The 27,841-nt window shown below is 46.6% G+C and overlaps 1 protein-coding gene across 2 annotated transcripts; it reads left to right on the forward strand.

The window, feature by feature from the left end:
* Positions 1 to 2,939: 2,939 nt before the first annotated feature.
* LOC137535137 (zinc finger protein 614-like) lies at positions 2,940 to 22,075 on the forward strand. Of its 2 annotated transcripts, none has more exons than XM_068256953.1 (4): positions 2,940 to 3,015; positions 18,145 to 18,240; positions 18,368 to 18,943; positions 20,815 to 22,075. In XM_068256953.1, the coding sequence occupies exons 3-4, from the start codon at positions 18,448 to 18,450 to the stop codon at positions 21,615 to 21,617; spliced, it is 1,299 nt and encodes a 432-aa protein (XP_068113054.1). In that variant the 5' UTR covers positions 2,940 to 3,015; positions 18,145 to 18,240; positions 18,368 to 18,447; the 3' UTR covers positions 21,618 to 22,075. The 2 variants fall into 2 exon arrangements, with proteins under 2 accessions (XP_068113054.1, XP_068113055.1); XM_068256954.1 differs by lacking the exon at positions 2,940 to 3,015 and adding an exon at positions 15,822 to 15,905.
* Positions 22,076 to 27,841: the final 5,766 nt, after the last annotated feature.

A 27,841-nucleotide genomic window follows, 5' to 3' on the forward strand; every position in this document is an offset into this window, starting at 1 on the left:
GGTGATCAGACCCTACCAACAGAAAGCTCTGTTTGGGGGGGGGGAGAAATCACTTGTGTGCTGAGTTGGACAGCCCTGCAGCAAGGCCTTAAAGCTGCAGTGGCCTATTAAGTGAGAAATGGCCTTGTCTTTAGGGGGGTTTAACACTGCTGTCCTCAAGGGGTAACATTTTACACAGGGGCCATTATCTAATCATTCTGGTCCCTTTCATTTTTTCAGGAGAGGTAAGAATACATTCCTGTCCTTTTTCATTTTGTATAGCAGTTACTTTATAAGTAGGGCGCCTCCAAACTACCTTGTTTGTATGAGGTCACATCAAGTGCATCCACATACCTCACCTTCCAGGAAGCCTGAAAGAGAACAGCCTCTGAGTGCAGGAGATAGATTAGAATGGTCAATAAAACATTAAATCTACTCTTTTGAAGCTTCAATCATAACATTAAACAGGTGAATATGTAAAAAATGTATTTTTGGAGTAGGAGAATAGATACAATCTCATCAGTATATGTTTACGTAAGTAAATATGTTTCATATCTTCTGTAAATAAAACTTTGTTATACTCCAGCCTTGGAATATGTGTCTGTGTTCATTATTTTGTGTTTTAGCAGCCAACTAGTTCAGACTTACAGTAACAAAGGATCTCACTTGGTTTTGGGTTCACTTATTCACTACACTCCCCAGGCCAGGCATGATCAAGTTTGGGTAGAGGAGCACTCGCTATGCTGTGCATAGCGAGTGCTAGTAACTCTGATTGGCCCAATATGCTGTTTGTCACTTGACAGGAAGCCTATTGGGCCAATCAGAAGGCAGGGATCTCATCCTTTGAAACCACTGGACCCGAAGTAGTTTAGGGTGGGACAAGCAGCAGAGTGCCCATTATTGAGATGTAGCCAACGTAAGTTACTAGCACTCACTATGCACAGCATAGCGACCGCTCCTCTAACCTAAACTTGATTGATTACGCACGCTATGCTGCCATTAGCTGAAAACACTATACTAAGTATAATTTTGCCTTCATATAACCAGTTTAGGACCACAGGCTTACACCCCCTAGTGACCAGGCTATTTTTTTTTACAATTTAGTGCTCTGCAGCTTTAACTTGTGCTGCACGGCCATACAACTTAGCACACACATGAATCTTCCCCCCCCCCCCTTTCTGCCCAGCAACAGAGCTTTCTGTTGCTGGGCTCTGATCGCTTCTGCTGTTTGTTGCTGTTGTTTTTTTTTTTTTTTTTTACTGTCCTTTTTTTAATTAAAAATAACTTTTTTATTAAGCCAGTGACAGCAATCGGCTGTCATAGACATCAGCCTTTGAGATGGGATCACTATCGGAGCCTCTCTAGGGGACAGACGAGTGACACGGCTGTCCCACAATACAGCGTTGCCATATATCCCAGCACTGTACAATGGAAATAGACGGCGGTTTCACTGTCTAACAGTCTCCTAGTGGCGATTGCCTGCAAAACCCCACCACCAGGACTTAACACCTTTCGGCTTTCGGCGGTCCTGGGCCTGCCACCTTCCTAACGCCTTTCAACGTTAGGCATGAGGGATGTAGGAGCAGGCATGGTGCTGTGGCACCCATGGCATGAGTCATGCTTGCACCCCTCTAGATATCCCCAGTAGAGGCCTTTCATATGGTGTACAGTCCTTCGTCTAATCTGGGCTGCGTGTGCGTTCCAATGTACTTTTAACCCCCCACACATTGCAGTTATCTTTATTTTCAGCTGTGGTATCCTTTAAAGGGAAATCGATATGACAGGCAGCCTCTATCTACCAGCCATCATAAAAGCAAGACCCCTGATTATTCTGCTAGATTCCCTGTAGGGGTGTAACTAGAAATCACTGGTCCCCCCCTGCGAAACTTTGGATGGGGCCCCTCCCCCCCCCCCTCGCTTTCTGCACAGGTAAACTAAGAACCAGTGTTTTTAAATTGGCTAGTGGCACACTTGAATGTGTTTTCCCCATGCAGATAAAAACAGGCAGCAATGAAGCAATGCAGTCATTCTCTCTATAAGTTACAATAACTTCTGTGATACAATGTGCATGTTTGCACACATACAGACACACATAGTGTGCAGAAAAAGCATACAGAAAGCCGACAGACAAGTGTGCTCCCAGCCTCAGCTTATTACACTCTGTCCACCTCTGATGGAGCAGAACTGGCTCTGCAGACTTCTCCAACATCACTACAGTACACAGCACTTGGAGAGGGGGTGGAGAGGCTTGGGTCTGCGCCCTGTACACAAGACCCTGCTGCACACTGAATAGGGACTGTCTACCAATCTGTGTCTGCAAAACTTTGTATGATTCCTAGAACAATTGTGCAGAGAGCAGAATTTTTTTTCTCTTAGTTGTCAGTCTCTCAGGCCAGGGAAAATAAACATTTACCCTCATGGGGCCCCCCATTGCTTCTGGGCCCCCCTGCAGCTGCATCCCTTGCAGTGTCTATTGTTATGCCCCTGATTCCCTCAAAGCATCCCAATTACATCCAAGTAACTCTCCACAGCAGTTCATAAGGAAGGGCATCTGCTTCTTTTGGGCACCTCAAATATAGGCACAGGTCCCCACCCATCCACGCCCCTCGACTTACTACATGTAATACAAGGCCCATCTCCTGTGCAGCCGATGACCATTTAATGTGGTTATAATGCCTCTTTTCCATGGATAGTTGAGCTGTGTGCTCAGCAAGCAGTTACTAGGTGGCAATGAGCAGTTTGAGAGGCATTTTACTGCCTATGCTGCTTCAACTGCTCGTGGAAAAGAGGCCTGAGAAAACGGGTATCTACTGTTGGAGTTTTCCACAAATTGCATGTGAAGTGCAAAGGCTGCAGTTTGTATATTGACCACAAGATGGCAATCTATGTTATAGAAAAATAATACTATAGCACGGGGAAAGCACATACAAGGAAGGGTGGAGAGGTTAGAGGTGAGGTGGACGGAAGTGCAAAGGAAACGCTGTTGGGACTAATCAGAGGGGAAGAAACTCCCTAGTCCTACAGATCTCTCCTCAGGTATGCACTCTCCACCCATAACTGGCACTAACGCTCAGTCTTCCAAGTTCTGGTTGCCTGCATCCCACCGAGAGTTGGCATTACCCCTTCAGCCTTCCATGCTCTGCCTGCATGCACTCCACCCATAACTGGCATTGCCCCTCAGCCTTCCATGCTCTGCCTGCATGCAATCCACCCATAACTGGCATTACCCCTCAGCTTCCCATGCTCTGTCTGCTTGCCTGCTCTTCGCCCATAGCTGGCATTTCTCCTCAGCCTTCCATGTTCTGCCTGAACTCCACCCATAACTGGCATTACCCCTAAGGCCCGGTTCACATTAGCGGTTGTTTGCCAAACGGACCGGATGACCGGACCGGATCCGGATCGGAACCGTACGGTTCTGATCCGGATCCGATCCGGATCCGGTCAGGTTGCATCAGGTGGCAATCAGGATGCGATCCGGATCCGTTTGGCAAAATATACGTAAAAAAAAAAAAAAATGTTGGGGTCTGGGAGGTCAGCAGAAGGGGGACCTGTGGAATCAGGCCCTCTGCTGTTTAGCACTCACCTCCACCTCCGACATGCTGCCAACATCCTGCCAACACCTCCAGCTCGTGCTGCTCCACTCCAAAATGCTTGCCCATGTGTCCCCAGCCAATATCGCCGCAAAAATCCGCATAGGAAGTGGGGTAGAAGATCCGGATTTCTCAGCCAGTGTGTTGTGCGGCCTCCGGTTCCCATTTGTTTGTATTGGCCGGATGGTGCAGTCCGGCTCCGCCCCGGATACGGCTGCCGGAGGGGCCGGATGAAAAAATAGCGCATGTTGGAACGGAGGCCGGAGTCCGGATCCGGCCCGGATCCGGTCCGGCTCCGGTTCTGCAGAACGGACCCATGTGAACGGACGCATAGGCTTTAATTGCTATGCCGTGCGTCCGTTCCGTCCGTTCTGCAGGCGGTGCGGCTCCGGCACGGCGATTCCGGAGGGCCACCGCAAGTGTGAACCGGGCCTTAGGCTTCCATGCTCTGCCTGCACTCTATCCATAACTGGCTTTAGTCCCTTATTATTCCATGCTCTGCCTGCCTGCACTCCACCCATAACTGGCATTACCCCCCTCAGCCTTCCATGCTCTGCCTGAACTCCACCCATACCTCCCAACTTTTTGAGGTAAGAAAGAGGGACACTTAAGCCACACAGCTAGTCATGCCCCTAATCACGCCCCCAACACACCCCTGGTCATGCATACCATAAAAAGTTCATAAGAAAAATATGGTATTTTATCATTTAAACCACACCGATCCTTTTCTTTCTTTGTAACATTTGAAAATAAGAAACATATCAATTTAAAGGATGGGAATAAAGTTTAAAGTCAATAAAATGCATTTTTCAGTTGAAAAAATACATATATTAACACAGATATGTACATCAGTCCTGAAAGAGGCACAAATGAGGAGGAAAGAGGGACTGTCCCTCCAAAAGAGTGACAGTTGGGTGCTATGCCATAACTGGCATTTCCCCTCAGCCTTCCATGCTCTGCCTGCCTGCACTCCACTTATAACTGGAATTACCCCTCAGCCTTTCATGCTCTGCCTGCTTGCACTTCACTTATGACTGGCATTAATCTCAGGCCTCTATGCTCTGCTTCCTGCACTCCACCCATAACTGCCATTACCCCTAAGCCATCATTGTTCTGCCTGCTGGCACTCCACTTATTACTGGCATTACCCTTCAGCCTTCCAAGTTCTGCCTGCTCTTTACCCAAAGTTGGATTTCTCTTCTTCCATGCTCTGCCTGCCTACACTCCTCCCATAACGGGCATTTCCCCTCAGCCTTCCATACTCTGCCTGCCTACACTCCACCCATACCTAGCATTACCTCTCAGCCTTACATGCTCTGCCTGCCTGCACTCCACCCATAACTGGCATTGCCCCTCAGCCTTCCATGCTCTGCCTGCCTGCCTGCACTCCACCCATAACTGGCATTACATCTTAGCCTTCCATGCTCTGCCTGCCTGCCTGCGCTCTACCCAGAAGTGGCATTACCCCTCAGCCTTCCATGCTCTGTGTGCCTACATGCACTCCACCCATAACTGGCATTGCCCCTCAGCCTTCCATGCTCTGCCTGCACTCCACCCATAACTGGCATTACATCTCAGCCTTCCATGCTCTGCCTGCCTGCCTACACTCCTCCCATAACGGGCATTTCCCCCTCAGCCTTCCATACTCTGCCTGCCTACACTCCACCCATACCTAGCATTACCTCTCAGCCTTCCATGCTCTGCCTGCCTGCCTACACTCCTCCCATAACGGGCATTGCCCCTCAGCCTTCCATGCTCTGCCTGCCTGCACTCTACCCAGAACTGGCATTACCCCTCAGCCTTCCATGCTCTGCCTACATGCACTCCACCCATAACTGGCATTGCCCTTCAGCCTTCCATGTTCTGCCTGCCTGCACTCCACCCATAACTGGCATTACCCCTCAGCCTTCCATGCTCTGTCTGCCTGCATGCACTCCTCCCATAACTGGCATTACCCCTCAGCCTTCCATGCTCTGTCTGCCTACATGCACTCCACCCATAACTGGCATTACCCCTCAGCCTTCCATGCTCTGTCTGCCTGCTCTCCACCCATAACTGACATTAGCCGCCTGCTGTCTCAGAATATAGGTTTGCACTGCTTTCACTCTCAGCATTGCCTGTATGATTCTTTGAAATAATTTGCTGATTTTTATTTGCCTATTTGGCCACCTCTTGTTCACTTTAATGCTGATAATATTCTCTCCTGCAGCTTGATGTGTTCGTTGGGAACCTGAAGTGAGAGGGATATGGAGGCAGCCATATTTATTTCCTTTTAAACCATACCAGTTGCCTGGTAGCCCTGCTGCCCATTCTCACTGCAATACTATCTGAATCACACACCCGAAATAAGCATGTGGCTGATCTTGTCAGAAACATCTGCATTCCGGGGATCAGCAGGACTGCCAGGCAACTAGTATCCTGTAAAAGGAAGTAGTCAGAGGGATACGAAGGCTGCCATATTTATTACAATGCAGATTGCCTGGCTGTCCTGCTGATCCTCTGCCTCTAATACCCTTAGCCATAGACCAGGGATGTTAAACTCAACTACACAGTGGGCCACAATTGAAATTGGGACCCAGTCGCAGGCCAACTACAATGTCTAGTGGTCACCTCCCTCCCCTATACAGTCCCCTGTTATGTAATGGCCCCTCTTCCTCCCCTATACAGTTCCCTGGTGTTTAGTACCCCTCCCTCCCCTATACAGTTCCCTGTTATGTAATGGCCCCTCTTCCTCGGAGCAGTGCTTTTCAGCGCTGCTAGATTTGGGCGCAGCCGGCGCCTCCATTGACTTCGATAGGAATCATTCCTATTGAATCGCTCAGTGAGTAACGTCGGCTCCGTCAGAAGACGGAGCCGAGGTTGCTTAAAAACATAATAATTCGGCCTCCAGCAATCGCTGGAAGCCGAATTATTTCATTCCCCCACTATCCATGGCTGCCTGGAGGGGGAATAGTAATTAAATCAGCCCAGACTTGTGCAGAAGCAGGACCAGCCATATACCGGCTGTATCCTGCGCCCAAGTCTACCGGCGCCGATTTCAAATGTACTCCCTCTTCCTCCCCTATACAGTTCCCTGGTGTTTAGCACCCCTCCCTCCCCTATACAGTTCCCTGGTGTTTAACACCCCTCCCTCCCCTATACAGTTCCCTGGTGTTTAGTACCCCTCCCTCCCCTATACAGTTCCCTGGTGTCTAGTACCGCTCCCTTCCTCTATACAGTTCCCTGTTGTGTAATGGCCCCTCTTCCTCCCCTATACAGTTCCCTGGTGTCTAGCGGCCAATAATCGCTTCTCTAGAGGAAGTGAGAGGTAGTGATGGCACAAACCAGGTGGTTTCAGTGCTTGAGCTGGGCGCCGTTATAGCAGTAATGCTATAGTGCGCACACTGTATAAGGGTGTGACTCGGAGGGGTAATAGTATTTACCACCGCTGGGAATTAAAGCTGCAGCAGGGTGAGCCGTCATTCGCCGCCAGTCGTTGTTTGCGACACTTGTATGGAGTGGACACCGCTACATCCCACCAAAATCCACGACAGTGCACGACCTGGTTAGCAAGTCCAAAAGTCACAAGAAGGAGAAATGGTCCGCACTTGTCAGTGAAGATTTCCTTTATTTAATGGACATATCCAAGAACATCCAGGGCAAACATCACATAGCTGACATGTTTCGGACTAACCGTCCTTAATCATAGCTAACAAACAAATGACCATCTAGACATATATGTAGGAGTATGTGTGTAGGATGCCCGCCCATGATCCCGCCCTGCCGGGGAGGAGTCAATTTGGGCTTGAATGCAAAATTAAAACACATATACAAATATACAAGAATAAAAAATGCATAAAATGCAGAATAAAAACAGTGAACGGCGTTCTCAAATGCTGACCTATAAGGACTAATTCTACAAAGTCAAAAACAATTTCTCATAAGAATAGAGATAGGAATTAAGTAATAGTGGCAAGGTCCCATCTGGCATTTAAACCATATGGAGTTCTAGTATTTAATACGAAAATCCACATGGCTTCCCTTCGCAATAATCTTTTATGTAGATCTTCACCTCTATAAGATGGAGTGACTCTCTCGATACCACAAAAAGAAAAGCTAGTCATATCTCCCCCATGGACCTCTCGGAAATGTTTCGCCACATTGCTGATTTTTGAGGTATGCCAGCCCGCACCCAGATAGTGTTCCGCTATCCTCTCTCTCAAGGGCCGGATAGTGCACCCCACATACTGCAGGGAACATATCCCGCAAGTAATGAGGTACACAACATGTTTAGTGCCGCAATTAATAAATTGTTTAATGTTAAAGCTGCGGCCCACTGAGAGAGAGACAGCAACCTTGGTTTTGCTGTGTACTCGGCAATATTTGCAGGTCGAGATGCCACACTTGCGAGAACCAACAGTCGACAACCAAGTCTTATCTACTGGCCTGGAATTGAATAAACTAGGGGACAAGACCTGTCCCAAAGTTGGGGCTCTTCTGCTTGAGAACCTAACACCATCTTTCAAAACTGGCATGAGACCGCCATCCGCCTGCAGGACTGGAAGATACCTGGTGATAATGTCAATAACTTTCTTATATTCGGATGAGTACATGGTCACAAAGGTTGGTCTAGGGGGTTCTTGTTGGCGGGGTTCTGGCGGATTTACGAGGTCCATTCTGGACCTTCTAGTTACCCTAGTTCTACCCCGCTTGATACACCAACCTGGATACCCCCTCGCCTTAAGGCGAGCCTCTACCATATCCAGTTCTTGCTTTAATTCGCATGGGTCAGAGCAATTTCGCTTAGCCCTTACGAACTCGCCCACAGGTATACCGGGTATGGTATGACCGGGATGGCAACTATCTGCCCTCAAAAGAGTGTTGCCACTACATGGTTTCCTATAGGTGGAGGTTACAATAATGCCCCGACTGGGATCGCCCCTCAGAGTGAGATCTAGATAACTAATGGACTCTTTACTGGTAGAATGGGTGAACTGGAGGTTCTGGTTGTTACTATCAAAGTAATCAACCAGAGATCTTACCCCCGAAGTGTCACCACTCCAAATGAGTAACAGGTCGTCAATGTACCTCCCGTACCACACAACGTCATCCAGCAGACGGCAGGTTCCTCCAAAGACATAGCGCTCCTCCCACCACCCCATGTAGAGATTGGCAAGGGATGGTGAGAATTTAGCGCCCATGGAGGCACCGCGCCTCTGGAGGAAGAACCTGCCGTCAAACATGAAATAGTTGTGGGCCAGGAGGTACTCGACGGCCATCAAGATGAACATACAGAGGTTACCGGAATAGTCTGAGTAGCGGGTAAGGTGAAAATCCAATGCTTGTAGCGCCAAGTTATGGGGAATGCAGGAATTCAAAGATTTAACATCTATGGTGATCCATGAGTGTTTTTCTTGCCACTGGAATGCTTCCAAGCTAGCTAACAAGTGTTTGGTGTCCTTTACATAACCCGGTAACCGTTTGACTAGGGGCTGTAACAAGGAATCCACCCAACAACCCAGACGTTCCCCTAGTGAACCGATGCCTGCCAAAATGGGCCTCCCCTCGGGAGGGGAGCCCGACTTATGAATTTTAGGCAAGTGGTGAAAGATGGGCACAACAGGGGATTTTACCCCCAAATAGTCCTTCATCTTGTGATCTAAAATGCCCATACTTTCACCACAAGACAGAAGGCTCAATCATTTCTGCTGGAAATCCATAGTGGGATCGGTCCTCAAGACCATGTAAGTATCACTATCCCCCAGCTGTCTAAGAGCCTCATTTCTGTACATATCACTATCGAGAACGACCACCGATCCCCCCTTGTCTGCGTTTCTGATGACAATTTTGTCATTATTCCGCAGACTCCTCAGGGCTAATCGCTCAGCAGCAGTGATATTAGATGGACAGGCACCGTCCAAACTACCGGCCAACTTGAGAAGATCTTTCTCTACCAGTTCCTGAAAGTTTTCAACATGTAAAGTCCTCTCCATAATTGGATAAAAATCCGGATTTTTTGTGCAGAACAATTTGGCATCATTCAGGGTTACTATACCCGTGCTATCAGACGACAAAGCGTCCAATGTCCACCTAGCACGGGTATCACTGAAGTCCCCAATATTGGGTATGTCAAAAGTCTGCAAAGGAGATCTGACCTGTGGGGTGTTAACTCCTTGGTCAAAATGTTTCTTTAATAAGAGTGACCTAACAAATTTATTAACATCCAGGAGAGTCTCAAAAACGTTTAAATGACAAGTAGGTGCAAATGACAAACCTTTGGAAAGGATTTTTATTTCTGCATCACTTAAAACATATTTAGACAAATTGACAACATTGTTCATTAATTCACCATTATGAGAGGGTACAGTGTGCTTATTGTGGTTTCTTACACCTGCCCTCCGCGTTTTCCTCCTCGGCCGCCCCCCCTCTTCCTGTAGTATCTGTGTCTCCTGTAATAGGATGGCTGACCTGGCAAGTTTTTTGACTCAGCTTGCTGCTCCAAATGGTTGCCCCCAGTTAGTGGTTGAACCCCTGTCTGGGAATTATCCACAGCAGTCACAGATGTTTCTTGAACATCCGTAACCTCTGGGGAACTGAAACTAACCCTGCGCCTATTGCGTTTGTCGCGGGACCGCGACCTTGGGCGGTGCAACCCGGGCGACTTGGGTGCACCCTCCCAACGTCCCCACTCATAAACAACCTTTTTGGCATAATCATCAGTATCTCTGATATATTTAGTGCGTTTCATATCCGTAATCATGATTTCCATTTTCATTATATTATCTAGCATTTGCTTGTTTAGTGTGTCATACATTTCTATATTATGCGATTTACAAATAGTACTCTTAACCACCTTAGCGGTATGGACGAGCTCAGCTCGTCCATTACCGCCAGAGGGTGCCGCTCAGGCCCTGCTGGGCCGATTTTGACCAAATAAAAAGCAGCACACGCAGCCGGCACTTTGCCAGCCGCGTGTGCTGCCTGATCGCCGCCGCTCTGCGGCGATCCGCCGCGAGCAGCGGCGAAAGAGGGTCCCCCCAGCCGCCTGAGCCCTGCGCAGCCGGAACAAATAGTTCCGGCCAGCGCTAAGGGCTGGATCGGAGGCGGCTGACGTCAGGACGTCGGCTGACGTCCATGACGTCACTCCGCTCGTCGCCATGGCGACGAAGTAAGCAAAACACGGAAGGCCGCTCATTGCGGCCTTCCGTGTTACTTTTGGCCGCCGGAGGCGATCAGAAGAACGCCTCCGGAGCGCCATCTAGTGGGCTTTCATGCAGCCAACTTTCAGTTGGCTGCATGAAATAGTTTTTTTTTTATTTAAAAAAAACCCTCCCGCAGCCGCCCTGGCGATCTTAATAGAACGCCAGGGTGGTTAATATCATCTACTTTCAATTTTAGTTCAATGAGTTTACTTTCCTCATAGGATATAATAAGGCGCATCAATTTTAAAGAACAATCAGTCAATATTTCATTCCATTCGATGACAAATTGGTCAGAATATACTGTGGTTGGGACTTTTTTGATGCGACGTCCCCGAGGAATTATCCCTTCCGCCACATACTGTTTTAGGCTGGACAAGTCCCACCACACTTTGGTTTCTTTTGCCAAAATATCCTCCAATCGCAGAAAGGCAGTCCTCATATTTAAATCAGGGTCTAAAGCTGATACATTCAAGTTCCTAGAGAAAACTGTAGCAAATTTGTGGCAACGGTCCTGATCATATGCAAGGCTCCCCAAGGGGATAATATGTTTCTCCCTGGTACCAATATCTGTGTTTGTGCTGCTAGTGCACGAGGTAGCAGCACAATCTGGGCCAGAGAGTAGTCCCACAGTATGCGGGCCTATGTCCTTAACAAGGGATAGTTCCAAATTCCCCTGAGTCGAGGACCCATCCCCCATAGATACACCAGTTTCAGGGGGTACATGGGAGGGAGGCGCACATGCTGCGCTGGCAGAGTTCGAAATGACTGCGTGGAGAGTGGCAGGGGCAATGTCTGAGTGATTTAGAAGATCTCTTACCATCTCCCTGTAATGCGGTCTAGGTTGTCCTGAAATCTCTCCAGACGCTGTCGACATGCCACCAGCCGGATAGGAGCGGTCCTGTGCGCATGTCCCGAAGTTAGACGTCACTTCCCCCCATGCTGAGCGGCCGGACCAGGAACCAATGGAATGTCGGCGGTTCCCTTCCGCTCCGGCACCGCTGCACCGCAATCCACTCTCCTCCAGTAGCCGGGGCCAAGCTCTCATGACGACAGACGATCCGGTCTGCGTCTCCGTGGACCCGCTCGCAGCAGCGCCCCCACTACGATCCTCAACCAGGTAATGCAGTTGGACAGGCTGGATGACAGGCTGGGTGGCAACAGGGATGGTTGTTGGTAGATCGTTAGCTTTCACATCTTTGTGTGCCAGAGTGTCCTTGATGACATCAATATGCCGCAGGACTGGTTCCTTGTTCACTTTGGAAAGTCCTTTGTCAGTGACATTAGTCAAGGCAGATGCAGGAGTGTTACTCCTAAGGGAACGCTGTTCCTTAGTGGCCATAGATAGACCAGAAGTAAAGCCCCAATAAGATGTAGGAAGTCCTTCAGGAGGGTGGGAGAGCAGGTGGAAGCCGAATTATTTCATTCCCCCACTATCCATGGCTGCCTGGAGGGGGAATAGTAATTAAATCAGCCCAGACTTGTGCAGAAGCAGGACCAGCCATATACCGGCTGTATCCTGCGCCCAAGTCTACCGGTGCCGATTTCAAATGTACTCCCTCTTCCTCCCCTATACAGTTCCCTGGTGTTTAGCACCCCTCCCTCCCCTATACAGTTCCCTGGTGTTTAACACCCCTCCCTCCCCTATACAGTTCCCTGGTGTTTAGTATCCCTCCCTCCCCTATACAGTTCCCTGGTGTCTAGTACCGCTCCCTTCCTCTATACAGTTCCCTGTTGTGTAATGGCCCCTCTTCCTCCTCTATACAGTTCCCTGGTGTCTAGCGGCCAATAATCGCTTCTCTAGAGGAAGTGAGAGGTAGTGATGGCACAAACCAGGTGGTTTCAGTGCTTGAGCTGGGCGCCGTTATAGCAGTAATGCTATAGTGCGCACACTGTATAAGGGTGTGACTCGGAGGGGTAATAGTATTTACCACCGCTGGGAATTAAAGCTGCAGCAGGGTGAGCCGTCATTCGCCGCCAGTCGTTGTTTGCGTTGTGGTGGGAAGCGCCAGGAGCATTGCAACGCAACACAAAAAACAAATGTAAAACCAGCCTCAGAGGGAAGTTAAGGCTACTTACACACCAAGACGTTGCGTTTTAGGGGACGTTATGGTCGCATAACGTGCCCCTAACGCAACGCCTGGTGCTCTTGGATGTGGACGTCAGAGTGAGCCGCTTTGTGCAGCTCACTCTGGCTGCCGTGATGCGTACTCTTACATCACGTGGTCCCGCCGGCCAATCGCCGCACAGAGCGGCGCTCAAGGAAGTAAACACTGCACGTCACACCGTGCAGTGAATATTAATTAGCCATGTGCCTGGCCGTGGAGGAGGGGGAGACCTACTGAGTATGTGCAAACAGTCTAACACGGCTTAGCCGCGTAGAACGCACAGCATGCAGCACTTTGAAATAACGTAAAGTGCTACAATGTAACGCAACGTGGGCACTGTGAACAGCCCATTGATTATTCATTGCTATGCGGTGGGCTGCGTTACAGGCTGCACTAACGTGCGCCTGTAACGTCCCACTGTGAAAGCAGCCTAAAAGAACAAAACTTCAAACTCCCAACTGAGGTGTGTTTCAACTTTACAAAAAGCACTTTTGGAGGTACCAAATGTGTATAAAAAGGTTCAAAAGGAGAGGTAGTGTCCTGAAGAACTAGGAAGGTGCTCACTCTCATTCAACAAGGCTAAATACAGAAAACAAAATTCAGAATAGCACAATAGCACAGTATCCCTATACATCTGAACAGTGTCCCTTCAGCATTATAAACATCAACAGAGTCCACAAACACTCTCCTAAAATGTCCTCCAGTATACTTGACGGTATCTTTAGTTTATTCCGCAGTCTCTCATGCATCAAATAGTAATTTAGTACGCTCACCAGATTGTGTGGGTGACCAGATTAAGATCAGCAATCTGTGCCTATGGCCTTGCCAGTATACCAGGAATCCTGCAGCTATTCCTCCTCCAATCTTCAAAACTCCATGCATGCAAAACAGAATTAAAATGGCAATAGTGTAACACTGTATGACTTGAGCATATGAACTATCACCGGTGCTCCCGGATTTTACTGCAAGAGCCCAGTGATCCTCCACCAAGCAATAGCTCAAGCCTCTCACCAGATCCTTCTGCCAACCCAGTACAGATCAGCAAACAGCGCTTGTATACGAGTCACGATCATTTCTTGCAGCAGATCACTTCCTAAACTCAATCAGGCTTAACATAGTGTAAATGCGTCTTTATTTAAAAGGTTAAAAAGTTGTGCACTTACACATTTCCAATTTCTATGCGCATATATAAAAAGTCTTTCCCGGGCTCATCCTAGCATCTCCTCACTCCTTTGGCTCACTCTCATTGGCCAAAACTGCAAGGCACTGTGGTCAGATTGGCCAGAGGAAGCTGGTAAGATCCCGGAAAACGTCTATTTTAATACTTGAATAAACTCGTTTCCAGTCAACACTGGCCTAGTTCTTCAGGAAAAGTAAGACAAACACTACCTCTCCTTACAGCTCACCTGAATGGAGAGGGATATGGAGGCTGCCCTATTTCTGCCTATGAAAGCCGATCGCTCCCAAGTGCCCCAGGGGGACAGCCGTGTCACACGGCTGTCCCCAGTGCAGTGCTGCTGCTGATCGCAGTGCTGTATGTGTAAATAGACGGCGATTACGCCGTCTAACAGTCTCCCGAGCTGAAGGCGGGGCGGAGCTCCGCCCCCGAGCAGGAGATGCGCGTGCATCCTGCGCGCGATCTCCTGCAAACTGCAGCCCCAGGACTTGATGCCAATCGGCGTTAGGCGGTCCTGGGGCTGCCACAGTGGCTATCGCCCATTGGCGTGAGGCGGTCCTGGGGAAGTTAAGCAACACCAGTTACCTGGTTGTTCTGCTGATCTCTGTGGCTGCAGTGATGTCTGAAACAAGCATGCAGATAATCCAGTCAGACTTCAGTCAAAGCACCTGATCTGCATGCTTGTTCAGGGTCTATGGCTAAACGTATTAGAGGCAGGATAGCCAGGCAATGTGCATTGTTTAAAAGGAACTATATACACAATAAGATAAGTAGTTCTGTTCTACCCCAAAGTACAGCAGCGATCACTTTTCACTAAACAAGAAGCACGCGGTTTTATATGAACAAATTCTCTGTTTATTCTTCAGTCAAAATATCTTTAGAGTTGCGGACAATGCGTATGGACATAATTTCAGGATTCCAAATCACATAAAAGACTGCCTGACACAGACTCAGAGGCACGCTGTATACAAACATCAACTATGGACCATAAGAAATATGCATCCGCATCTGTGCTATGAAGAGAGTGAGCCCTCCTTTCCACGGACTGTCGATAGGCAGTGAAATGCCTCTCAAACTCTCTCAACTGCTCACTGCTGCCTGGTAACTGCTTGTTGCTGCATGATGACTGCTTACTGCTGCCTGGTAACTGCTTGCTGAGCACACAGCTCAACAGTTCGTGGAAAGGAGGCCTAAGTGTTCAACTCCATGTGCGGTATACGCGTCCATGGACTGAGAGGAGTGGCCATATAAAACCCCGTGCTTCATGTTTGGTGAAAATTGTTTAAAAGGAACTTGTCAGTAGGGATGATCAATGAGATGCAAATTGTTCTGAAATTATGCTAATTTGTATGCAAATGTATGCAGTTTGAAAATGGACCAATCAATTTAAACCCAGGTTTAAATTGATTGTTCCATTTTCAAGCTACATATATTTGCATAAGCAATTGCATAGATTTGCATCAACTTGGAACAATTTGCATATCTGTGATCATCCCTACTTGTCAGCCTCCATATCCCTTTCAGTTCAGGTATGATTTAAAGTGGGCCAGAGATGAAAATAAACTAATGAGATAAACAATTGGATCTGTCCTCCTACTCCTAAAAATGACTCTTAGATATCTCAAGGTTTTATTTTATGTATAAACATTTATAGAGCATATTCAATGTCCTATAGTCTCTGCTCAATTGCAGTTTCTTAAGAGTCCCAGAGTGAAAATACTTGAACTATTGACCTTTTTATTGTTTCCTCTCACAGTAAAAAGCCCAGGTATCTGCTTAGGGAAGTGTTTTATAGCTGTAATTTGTTATCAGTGAGCCGACTGGGTCCTAACTGGAGAAAAACTGTCAGTTCCAGAGCTAATTATAAACCCAGGTAGGGAAAAAAGAAAAGGAGAACAGCGTAAGTGTCTGTCTGCTTGCCACTGTATATGCATATCTCACCATGTCACATGTCAGCTCTGGTACACTATTTATATATCACAGGAGCCTCCAAAAGTAAAGATATTCTATAAAGATGCTCCCAAATAACCACTTTTGCTTATAAAGATGGATAATAAGCAGCCATCATTTTCCAAATACCTGGTCACCACTTTTGTGGAGGATCAGCAGAAGTAGTGACCCATGGCTTTGCGGTGACCTATACTGCTGGACCTTTGTAGAGACCTTAGTATACATTTGGTAGAAATTAGCATAACATTGCATCATCTCTTATTATTAGAACCACAGGCTCAGAATCACAGAACATTTATATCCTCCTGGCGGACTCTAACCGCCAGAGCTGCAGCCACTAGGACAAGCTCAGTGTGAACAGCGGTGTTATGGAGTCTTGCCCAAAGTCTCCTAACTGAACAGGAACAGCTGAGATTCCAACCCTGGTCACCTGTGTCAGAGGCAGAGCCCTTAACCAGTACACTATCCAGCTGCTGCTATTAGCATTGACCATGGTTAGTGGCCAGTGTCACACTCCTTCTTCTCTTACACCTTTCGTTTTCTTTTGACACTGTCGATCAGACTGTTCCATTTTAGACCATGCACTGCGACAGTATTTATAACACTGCCCTGTAATGATCCGCTCAGCTGTCTGCACAGGCAGACAGCTGTTTGACCATTCTTTAGGTCTGAGTGTTGCAGGTCTCTGGAAAAGAGACCTGTCTTCGCTTTGCAACTTTCAGAGTTGCTCTGCTGCTGAGGAATTTGCTTATACTTGTCATGCAAATTGCCTAGCTTACTCCTTTGATGGCTTGCAGTATAAATACATTTTGCTCCCAGAATCCCTTGCTGGTCATAGAGGTTTGTTCCTGCTGAACTCACCTGGAGTGTCAGCCATTGCTATCTTAGTATAGCTAATTCTTGGGGAGTGCTCCTTGCATTCCTATTTAGTGCAGTCAGTTTGTGTATAATTTGTACTGTCTATTCTGTCTTGTCTTGTCTGTGCGATTGTACGGTCGCCATCGGTTGGCGATAGTGAATCGTTCTGTCTGTTGGGATCGCACTCGCCCTAGCGGTAGCGGTGGTGGTTCCTTCTGTACTCTGCCTGGGAGTGTAGGCCAGAGCTGCGGTTGCAACTGGCTACTCCTTCTGTCTTGCGATTGTCTTGTCGCCAGCGGCGGTCGACAGGAAATCGTTCTGTCTGTTGGGATCGCACTTGCCCTAGCGGTATCGGCGGTGGTTCCTTCTGAACTCAGCCTGGGAGTGTAGGCCAGAGCTGCGGTTGCTACTGGCTGCTCCTTCTGTCTGTCTTGTCTGGTACGAACGCTTGCTGTAGGCTCAGTGAGGAAACCGTTTAGCAAGCGTCCGCGTTCTCTATTTCGTGTTTGTGTTTCATTGGTTAGTTAGGGTGGCACGCTTATCACTGGGCGCCTAACGCGCGGTGATCGTGCTTAAACGCGTTCGCTGTTGCGAATGAGTGCGGCGTTCGCGTTTAGCTAGCGTTTGTTATTTTCCTTGATGTTCTGATCTTGGTTATTTGCTGTGTCTTTGCTACCCTTGTGCTCTGTCCTGCTCAGTCTTGTGTCACTATTGGCAATCGCCATTCTTGCGATTGCGTTCCCACTTGGTTTCCGCTGTTGTGTGTTCACCGTCGCTGGGTGACGACTAGATTGGTGGACACACATACATTCTATCTCTGTGCTCTTTCAGTCTTGTGTCGCTGTTGGCAATCGCCACTCTTGCGATTTCGTTCCCACTTGGTTTCCGCTGTTGTGTGTTCACCGTCGCTGGGTGGCGACTAGATTGGTGGACACACACACATTCTGTCTCTGTGCTTACTTTTCCCTCTACAGGTTCATTGCACCAAATCTGGGTTCTATCGTTTAATACGCTTGTGGAGGACTTCCGCAGTGTCAGCGCACATCTTGTGTGCTGACCACAGAGATATCCCACAATTGTCACATGCCCTCTATTTGTCCATCTATGCAGCCTCTACTTTCAGATCTTTTTCAAAGCTAACACTTCCTCTACCCCTTCTTGTCGATGTTCCCCAAGGCTTAGTATTTGGACCTGCTCTTCTCTCTTTAAATACACAGAGCAATACAAAAGGTCCACCTATATTTCTCTCCATCTTCTGTAAACACATAGAAACAATGTATTCAGTCAATGTGTGTTTCCTACAGATGGTTCCAGTCACATAAACCAACAAGAGCGAATACAAGTCTTCTTTATGCCCAGGATTGGACCTGGAAGATTATACCACCTCTCACCATGATCAGGTAGGTGGAACTTGTTTTTTGAGGACTCAAAACTAATTCCAAGCTGTAAAATTGATATTTTTATGTGCCCTCTTAATTTATATAATGATAATACATAATATATTTTTCACTTTTTTTATGGGTTCAGGGTGTAAAAGAAGTTGGTAAGAAATTTGAAGCTAAACAAGAAGAGGAGACGAATGTTAGAGAACTTCAGATGAGGGAGATATGAAGACCATTAAAGTGGAGGAAAAAGAAGAGACAGATGTCAGATATGATCAGAAGTCTGCAGAGACGGGTAAAATAATGGGTCCAATCAAAAAAGAAGATGAGGAGACTTATGTGAGGAGTGATCAGCAGTCTGCTGAGGAAGGTGGCATCAGGACAATTAAAGAGGAAGAAGAAGAGACATATGTGAGGAGTGATCAGCAGTCTATTGAGGAAGGTGACAGGATGGGGACAATTAAGATGGAAGAAGAGACACATGTGAAGGTTGATCAGCAGTCTATGGAGGAGGGTATGATGATGACGAGGACAATTAAAAAAGAAAAAGAAGAGACATATGTAAGTGATGATCTGCAAATTACAGAGCAAGGTGACATGATGAGGACTATGAAAGATGAAAAGGAGGAGAACCAGGTGGGGTATAATCAGCAGACTTCAGAGGAGGGTGAAACAATGGAAATAATTCAAGAGGACAGATGTTCTCTGGAGATGAATAAAGGTTAGTAGCAACTAACATGGTAATTACAAATGATCTAGATGAACTAGCAGATCTTCAGAACACATAGGCTATCATTCATAAAAGCATGTACGGTAAGAAAAAAAATCTGGGAGGGAAAATACAGCATGCAGTATTTTAGACTTCTGTGTGCTAATTCATAACAATCTTGACCAGTGCGGTAGAAATGCGGTGTTTTACCGAACTAAAGTGTCTGTAATGAGAGCAGTAGCTGGCTGAGTTGATACATTAATGAGTAGCTGGCTGAGTTGATACATTTTCTTGTGCAGAGCCAGAGACAGCATTACAATAAGAGGCATCCCCAACGTCCTTTAATAATAATAATAATAATAATCCGAACATTTGTATAGCGCTTTTCTCCTGTCAGACTCAAAGCGCTCAAGAGCTGCAGCCACTGGGACGCGCTCAAGAGGCCACCCTGCAGTATTAGGGAGTCTTGCCTTGAACTCCTTACTGAATAGGTACTTGACCTAGCCAGGATTCGAACCCTGGTCTCCCATGTCAAAGGCAGAGCCCTTAACCAGTACTCTATCCAGCCACCTTTTTTAGATGTGCATGTTTTGTTATACTGCTTCTGAATGCCCTGAATCTGTTTATTAGTCTTTCTAAACAATCTATTTAATTGCCACAGCATAGAGGAATTCCAGAAACTTTACACAAGCAGGCTTTCTGATGTGAAATACACATTTGAAAACAGGTGCCCAAGAGGTTAAAAACACAGCCCGGGGTATTTATGGGAAGCCTTGTTTGTTCTGATCACTCTGCTGCTGCCTGGGAGATCTGTCTCCATTAACTTTGCTGTTATTGCTCTCTTATCTCCTCTTCAAAGCAGGCGGTATTGTATGTCCCAGTACTTCCTGCTCTAATGATAATCTTTATGAATTGACATTTACTGACGTGTTAGGATAATTACCGCACAACGCTAACTGCTTTTATGAATTGACATTTTGCTAAGAGCTTGGTAAAGTTAGCTGTTTTCTACATTACCGCATGCGGTAATGCTTTATGAATGATAGCCATAGTAAGGTATACATAGTAAAGAATAAAGTAATTTTTTTAGTTGCTTGTTTGAGCTGAAAATGTTTTTACAGGATATTTAGTAATTTTAAACTGACTATTAGCCAACTTTAAGTTTTCTCAGCGGTGAATAGATAGTACTCACCACACTGCCAAAGGTTCTCATCCTGTTTAGGAGATATCAAACACAATGTCAATATTCGATCTCTGATCTTTCTTAAACAACAAATGAGGAGGAGATACTGTACACCATATGAAAGGCCCATCTCCATTCCTCAGTATAACATCATAGTACCAACAAATGAGGGGGAGATACTGTACACCATATGAAAGGCCCATCTCCATTCCTCAGTATAACATCATAGCACCAACAAATGAGGAGGAGATACTGTACACCATATGAAAGGCCCATCTCCATTCCTCAGTATAACATCATAGCACCAACAAATGAGGAGGAGATACTGTACACCATATGAAAGGCCCATCTCCATTCCTCAGTATAACATCATAGTACCAACAAATGAGGAGGAGATACTGTACACCATATGAAAGGCCCATCTCCATTCCTCAGTATAACATCATAGTACCAACAAATGAGGAGGAGATACTGTACACCATATGAAAGGTCCACCTCCATTCCTCAGTATAACATCATAGTACCAACGAATGAGGAGGAGATACTGTACACCATATGAGAGGTCCATCTCCTTTCTTAAACAGCTCATGGCTGAATTAGTTGTATTTGGTATGCTAGGATAGCACAACACTTTTGTCTACTGTACCAGCATTCATTAAAAGGTGAATTTAATATTATTTGCATCATTACTTCCCCACAGATGGACGCTGTGTTCAGGACACCCTGCAGGAACCCCCTCCGTTATTTCTGAGTTATACAGAAGATAAGGGCATCACACAGTGTCCTCCGGGAGGAGCCCTTGTTACAGGAAATATCCAACAAAGACTTTCCCACCAGGTTATATCCCTGGATCCTTCTAATTCTGGGCAGTCTTCTGATAAATTACATCTTGTCACCCCAAGTATCCAACTCCTATTTCTCTGTGTAGATGGATCCAGTAGTCCTTCTAATTCTGTAGAATCTTCCGGGAAATCTGAAGCGGCTAGAGAGGGAGATACGAAGAGATTTCCATGTTCTGAGTGTGATAAAAGTTTCAGGATGAAGAGGAGTTTGCTTTTACATCAGAGAGTTCACTCAGGGGAGGCGCTGTTTTCGTGTTCAGTGTGTGGGAAATGTTTTACCCGGCAAGCCAATCTGAATATACACCTCAAGAGCCACTCGGGCAAGCTTCCCTTTTCCTGTTCAGAGTGTGGGAAAAGTTTCCTTGAGAAACGACACCTTATTTTACATCACAGAAGTCACACGGGCGAGCGCCCATTTTCCTGCTCGGAGTGTGGGAAAGGGTTCACCGAGAAACGATACCTTCTCGCACACTTCAGGAGTCACACGGGGGAGCGCCCGTTTTCATGTTCAGAGTGCGGGAGAGGTTTCTCCGTGAAACGATACCTTATTGTACATAAGAGAAAGCACACAGGCGAGCGTCCTTTTTGCTGTCTAGAGTGTGGGAAAGATTTTAGATCTAAAAACGGGCTGACTAAACATCAGAATATGCATATCCGGTGATGAGGATTGCACGTTGGTGAAGATATCTGCCAGATTTAATTTGTACAATAGTTATAAGTGTATTTTGTCCTTGCAGCTGACCACACAAATATCTCGCCATTTGCCACTTTGAAATTATCTACAACAGTGAAATCTCTGCTGCAGTTCTGAAACAAACTCTGGACAGAGTAGATTTTCAGTTTTTTTCATTGCTGTCTGTGTCTTTAAAGGACAACTATCAATTAACGTTTTTTTAAGCAGGGATGGGAATAGCTTGTCTAGGTGTTCCTAAGTACGGCTGTATATCTTTCCCTGTTTATCTATTCATTCCATGTTATCAAATTCCTTTCACAATTCACTGACAGAGGGTGCCGGACCAGGTTGTTTAACCAGCGAATCATGAGGGGACGGGGGAATCCCTCTTCCCACATCTGTTAACCCTGTGTGTACTCTCTTTTGCAGATGACAGGTCTCACTAGCTTAAAGGGACTCCGAGCAGTGCAGAAACTATGGAAAGATGCATATCATTTTAAAGCTCTCTTTATCCTCTTTACAATGATATATAAACCACCACCCTACGTCTTTTAGTTTTCGTTATTTTCGCGATTGAAATTGCCGCGGCCGCGATTTCGATCGCGAAAATAGAGAAAACTAAAAGGCGTAGGGCAACGATTTAGGTGTCGTCAGAAAGAGGAGAAAGAGAGCTTTAAAATGATATCCATCAAGCCATAGTTATATTGTATTACACAGGGCGACACTTTCCCCAGTGTCAGCAGCTCCATTCTGCTGAATGCAGCTGCTGACTTTGACAAAAAGTCGCCCTGTGTAATACAATATAACTATGGAAAGATGGATATCATTTTAAAGCTCTCTTTCTCCTCTTTCTGACGACACCTAAATCGTTGCCCTACGCCTTTTAGTTTTCTCTATTTTCGCGATCGAAATCGCGGCCGCGGCAATTTCAATCGCTAAAATAGCGAAAACTAAAAGGCGTAGGGTGGCGGTTTATATATCATTGGAAAGAGGAGAAAGAGAGCTTTAAAATGATGTGCATCTTTCCATAGTTTCTGCACTGCTCGGAGTCCCTTTAAACTGCAGCTGCTTGTCTCTCTGAGTGAGCTGTCCAGACAGGGATGGAAGGGATAACATAAGATTTAACTCACCTTTGCTAATGGATCTTCCAAATGCAGCTACAACATACACACAAAGAATTGCAGCTTTTGCCTCTGATATTTAACATGAAAAGTAGGAAAATGTTTATACAGCAACATAGACATTGTTTGTACATTGTCATTTTAGAACACTTGGTTATTGATAGTTGACCTTTACGCCTGGGGAACACATCCAATTTTGATTGGTTAATTTTACCACTTCTATGTAGTATAAGTAACAGACTTTGAATACTATGAACAGATTGCATAGGTAAGCTCTCATACTACATGGAGGTGATAAAATGAGACAGACATTGGCCAATTAGAATTATATGTGTCTACACACCATATACAGGAGCATTTTATTCACTTCTCTACTGAGAAGACATACGGTATGTAATCACATGAGCCAGGACACAGAGCTTTCCATGGACAGCCTATTAGGCAGGCAGTATTTTCTATGTAGGTTGGAGGTGAGGGTGGAGGCAGGCAGGGAGTACTGGAGGTAGGGAGGAGGCAGGCAGGGAGTACTGGAGGTGGGGAGGAAGCAGGCAGGGAGTACTGGAGGTGGGGAGGAGGCAGGCAGGGAGTACTGGAGGTGGGGAGGAGGCAGGCAGGGTGTACTGGAGGTGGGGGAGGAGGCAGGCAGGGAGTACTGGAGGTAGGGAGGAGGCAGGCAGGGAGTACTGGAGGTGGGGAGGAGACAGGCAGGGAGTACTGGAGGTGGGGAGGAGGCAGGCAAGGTGTACTGGAGGAGAGGGTGGAGGCAGGCAGGGTGTACTGGAGGTGGGGAGGAGGCAGGCAGGGTGTACTGGAGGTGGGAGTGGAGGCAGGCAGGGTGTATTGGAGGTGGGGGTGGAGAAAGGCAAGGTGTACTGGAGGTGGGGGTGGAGGCAGGCAGGGAGTACTGCAGGTGGGGTGGAGGCAGTAGGGAGTATTGGAGGTGGGGGAGGAGGCAGGCAGGGAGTACTGGAGGTGGGGGAGGAGGCAGGCAGGGAGTACTGGAGGTGGGGAGGAGGCAGGCAGGGAGTACTGGAGGTGGGGAGGAGGCAGGCAGTGTGTACTGGAGGTGAGGGTGGAGGCAGGTAGGGAGTATTGGAGGTGGAGGAGGAGGCAGGCAGGGAGTACTGGAGGTGGGGGAGGAGGCAGGCAGGATGTACTGGAGGCGGGGTGGAGACAGCTAGATAGTACTGGAGGTGGGGGGTGGAGGCATGCAGGAAGTACTGTAGGTGGGGGTGGAGGCAAGCAGGGGTGTACTGTAGGTGGGGGTGGAGGCAAGCAGGGGTGTACTGGAGGTGCTGGTGGATGCAGGCAAGGTGTGCTGGAGGTGGGAGTAGGGGCAGGCAGGGGATACTGGAGGTGAAGGTGGGAGGCAGGCACAGGTAGGGTGTACTGTAGGTTAGAGAGGTGGCAGGCAGGATGTACTGAAGATGGAATTGTACACATGCTGACCTTAATAGACACCTGAAGTGAGAGGGATATGGAGGCTGCCATATTTATTTCCTTTTAAACAATAGCAGGTGCCTGGCAGCCCTGCTGATTTCTTTGGCTGCAATAGTGTCTAAATCACACACCTGAAACAAGCATGCAGCTAAGATTTTTGTCTGAAACACCTGAACTGCATGCTTCTTGTCTATGGCAGCCTTCATATCCCTGTCTCCTCAGGTTCCCTTTTAACACATTTGCTTCTTTCTATTCACATGATGCCATCTGGGTGCAGAGAGTGTTTGTGCAGGCATTTTATCTGCTTCAGGCTGGGAATAGAGCGGGGTTCTGAGCACTGCTCTCTGTGTGGAGTTTCTGAACTTTGGATCATAAGGAACTGCCCACTGCCCTAGGTAGTCAGCTCCCTGCATGCTTTGCAACATAATAACAGCACATCTAACAGTGGTGTAGTGACCTCAGCAGCCATTATTAAAGGGGCATTACAGCGAAAAACTGTAAAATTGAAAATATGTTCAAACATATACAAATAAGAAGTACATTTTTTTTCAGAGTAAAATGAGCCATACATTACTTTTCTCCTATGTTGCTGTCACTTACAGTAGGTAGTAGAAATCTGACAGAAGTGACAGGTTTTGGACTAGTCCCATCTCTTCATAGGGGATTCTCAGCTAGGCTTTTATTCTTTATAAAGATATTCCTGAAAAAGGATTTAAACAATGATGCTGGCCAGCTTCCCTGCTCGCTACACAGTTTTTTGGCAGTTGGACAGAGCAACTGCCATCCACTAAGTGGTTTTGAAAATAAATGTATCCCTGAGAATCCCCTATAAAGAGTTGGACAAGTCCAAAACCTGTCACTTCTTCAGATTTCTACTACCTACTGTAAGCGACAGGGACATAGGAGAAAAATAATTTGTCACATTTTACTCTGGAAAAAAATGTACTTCTTATTTGTATATGTTTGCACATATTTTAAATTATACAATTTTTCGCTGTAGTGCCCCTTTAACTGGTGTTGGAGGTATGGACCAGGTAACATATAAGACATCAGAGGAACTTATTACTTATAACTTATTACTTAGCAATGATGACCAACAAGAGATGAATTAACATTTCAGCTTCTAAGTTGTGTGCACATTCAAGACAGCTGCTCTGTGTGTTCATTGCTTTCCAAAACGGAGTATGGCCCAGTGCACACCAAAAACCTCTATCAGATCTGCAAAATGCTAGAGGTTTTTGAAGCAGATTTCAGAGCGATTCTAGGCATGTTTAGAGAGGTTCTCTAAGGCTAGTTTCACAGTGGGACGTTACAGGTGCACGTTAGAGCACAGCAATGAAAAATCAATGGGCTGTTCACAGTGCCCATGTTGCGTTACAGTGTAACGCTGCGCCATAATATAACGTACTGCATGCAGTACTTTGGTAAGCGGCAGAGCCGCGTTAGACTGTTTGCACATGCTCAGTAACGTTGGGGAGGAGCGGAGAGCGGCCGGGAACATGGCTAATTAATATTCACTGCACTCAGTGACGTGCAGTGTTTACTTCCTGGAGCGGCCTCTCTGTGCGGCTATTGGCCGGCGGGACCACGTGATGCCGCATGCGTCCAAGAGTGCGCATCACGGCATCACGGACGCCAGAGTGAGCTGCACAATGCGGCTCACTCTGACGTCCAAAGCAGGGAGCACCAGGCGTTGCATTAGGGGCACGTTATGCGACCATAATGTCCCCTAAAACGCAACGTCCTGGTGTGAAACCTGCCTAAACATGCCTAGCTGTTTTTGGAGCGTTTTTGTGTAGCAGATTACAAATATTGTTACAGTAAAGCTGTTACTGAACAGCTTCTGTAACAAAAACGCCTGGAAAACCTTCCTGATGTAGCGTTTTTCAGAGCTGTTTGAGCTTTTCCTATACTTTACACTGAGGCAGAAACACATCTGTAAAACGCAAAAATGCTGCAGGAGCCACGTTTGCAGTTTGCTAAAAACCTCAAACCGCTGGTGTGCACCATCCTATTGAGATACATTAGCAAAGCGGTTTCATAGGCGGCAGCGGTTTTAAGAAAACGCTACCAAAAACCCCTGGTGTGCACCAGGCCTATGAGAAAGTGTAGGTGTGATTTTAAATAGTTTGTCTTTCTTTCCAGAGATGTCAGTGTGGCTGGAAGGACTTCTCAGGGGCTGTCTTGTTTTCTGCCTGATTTTTATGTTTCTGCCAGTTGTGATGGAAAAAAATAAATTACTTGCAATGTTTTTTTTTTTTTTTAATCCAATCTAAGTTGATGCTAATTTTATGGAGATATATGCAGCTTGAAAATGGACTGATCGGGTGCAGTTCTTGCGGCGATTCACTGAGCAGTGTAAATTTCCATAAAAGTAATGTAAACATTTGCATTATCTCTGAATTATTTACTAGACCCTGCTGAACATACGCTGTAATAAATGATTGTAGGGGCTTTGTATTTAGATTGCGGCTCTCCCTGGATTTGCTATGCAGGAATACAGAATGTGGACTTTTCTACTGGGCTGTGGCACCCCCTGCAGACAGCGCAATGTGGTGACCTTATGTAAATATGTTTCATACATTTTGGAAATAAACATATATTTTTCTACTCCAACCTTGGAAGTTGTGTCTGCATTCATCATTTTGTTTTTTAGCATCAAAGGACTGACTTAAAGTGAACCTGACGCGAGAAGTACACGGAGGCTGCCATACTTATTTCCAGTTAAACAATACTAGTTGCCTGGCAGCCCTGCTGATCAATTTGGCTGCAGTAGTGTTTGAATAACACCAGTAACAGGTATGCAGCTAATATTGTCGGATCTGGCAATAATGTCAGAAACATCTGATCTGCTGCATGCTTGTTTGGGGTCTATGGCTAAAAGTACAAGAGGAAAAGAATCAGCAGGACAGCCAGGCAACTGGTATTGCTTAAAGGGAAATAAATATAGCAGCCTCCATATGCCTCTAACTTCAGGTGCACTTTAACAACAGATCTTTCACCTGGCCCTTTAACTACCTTACTAAACCCCTCCCCCCATTAGTGGATGATTGGTGTCAGGACACCTTCTGGGGAAAAGGCACAGGAAACAAAAAACACGGGAGCCCAATAGTGTAATATGTTTAGTCAAAATTGTCAATGTAGAAGATAAGAATCTACTCACAAGAGTGGGTTGCAAGGGGGCAACCGACCACAGGAAGCAGGTGGAGACAATTAACCCGACTCCACTCGGGGAGGTCACTAAGGACCTGGATGCGGTCGCTCTCCTTGGAAAAAAAGAAGGGAGGCAGATGTCCACCGTGGTGTAAACCACATATGTTCTGCCTCCACCCCTCACACGGGTATCGTATGGGGGTTAGGGATGCACTAAATGGTTTAAAGAGGCGCCCTGGTGGTATATAAAAGCGTTTAAAAGCAGTTTAAAACCGAGAAAGGTTTGAGGTTGCTTACCTCAAGGACGACAAATCTTTGTAGGGTCAAAAGATTTTATTGGTAGCACAGGCCTGTGCTACCAATAAAATCTTTTAATCTGGAGGTTAGAGATCATCAATAATCGGGTATATATCTGCATTCTCGGTGATACTGCAGATCACCGGTAATCAGATCCTCTCTGTGTTACACCGATCGTTACAGGATACTGGGGAATTATTG

Source organism: Hyperolius riggenbachi, chromosome 10 (assembly GCF_040937935.1).
Source record: "Hyperolius riggenbachi isolate aHypRig1 chromosome 10, aHypRig1.pri, whole genome shotgun sequence".
Lineage (NCBI taxonomy): Eukaryota > Metazoa > Chordata > Amphibia > Anura > Hyperoliidae > Hyperolius > Hyperolius riggenbachi.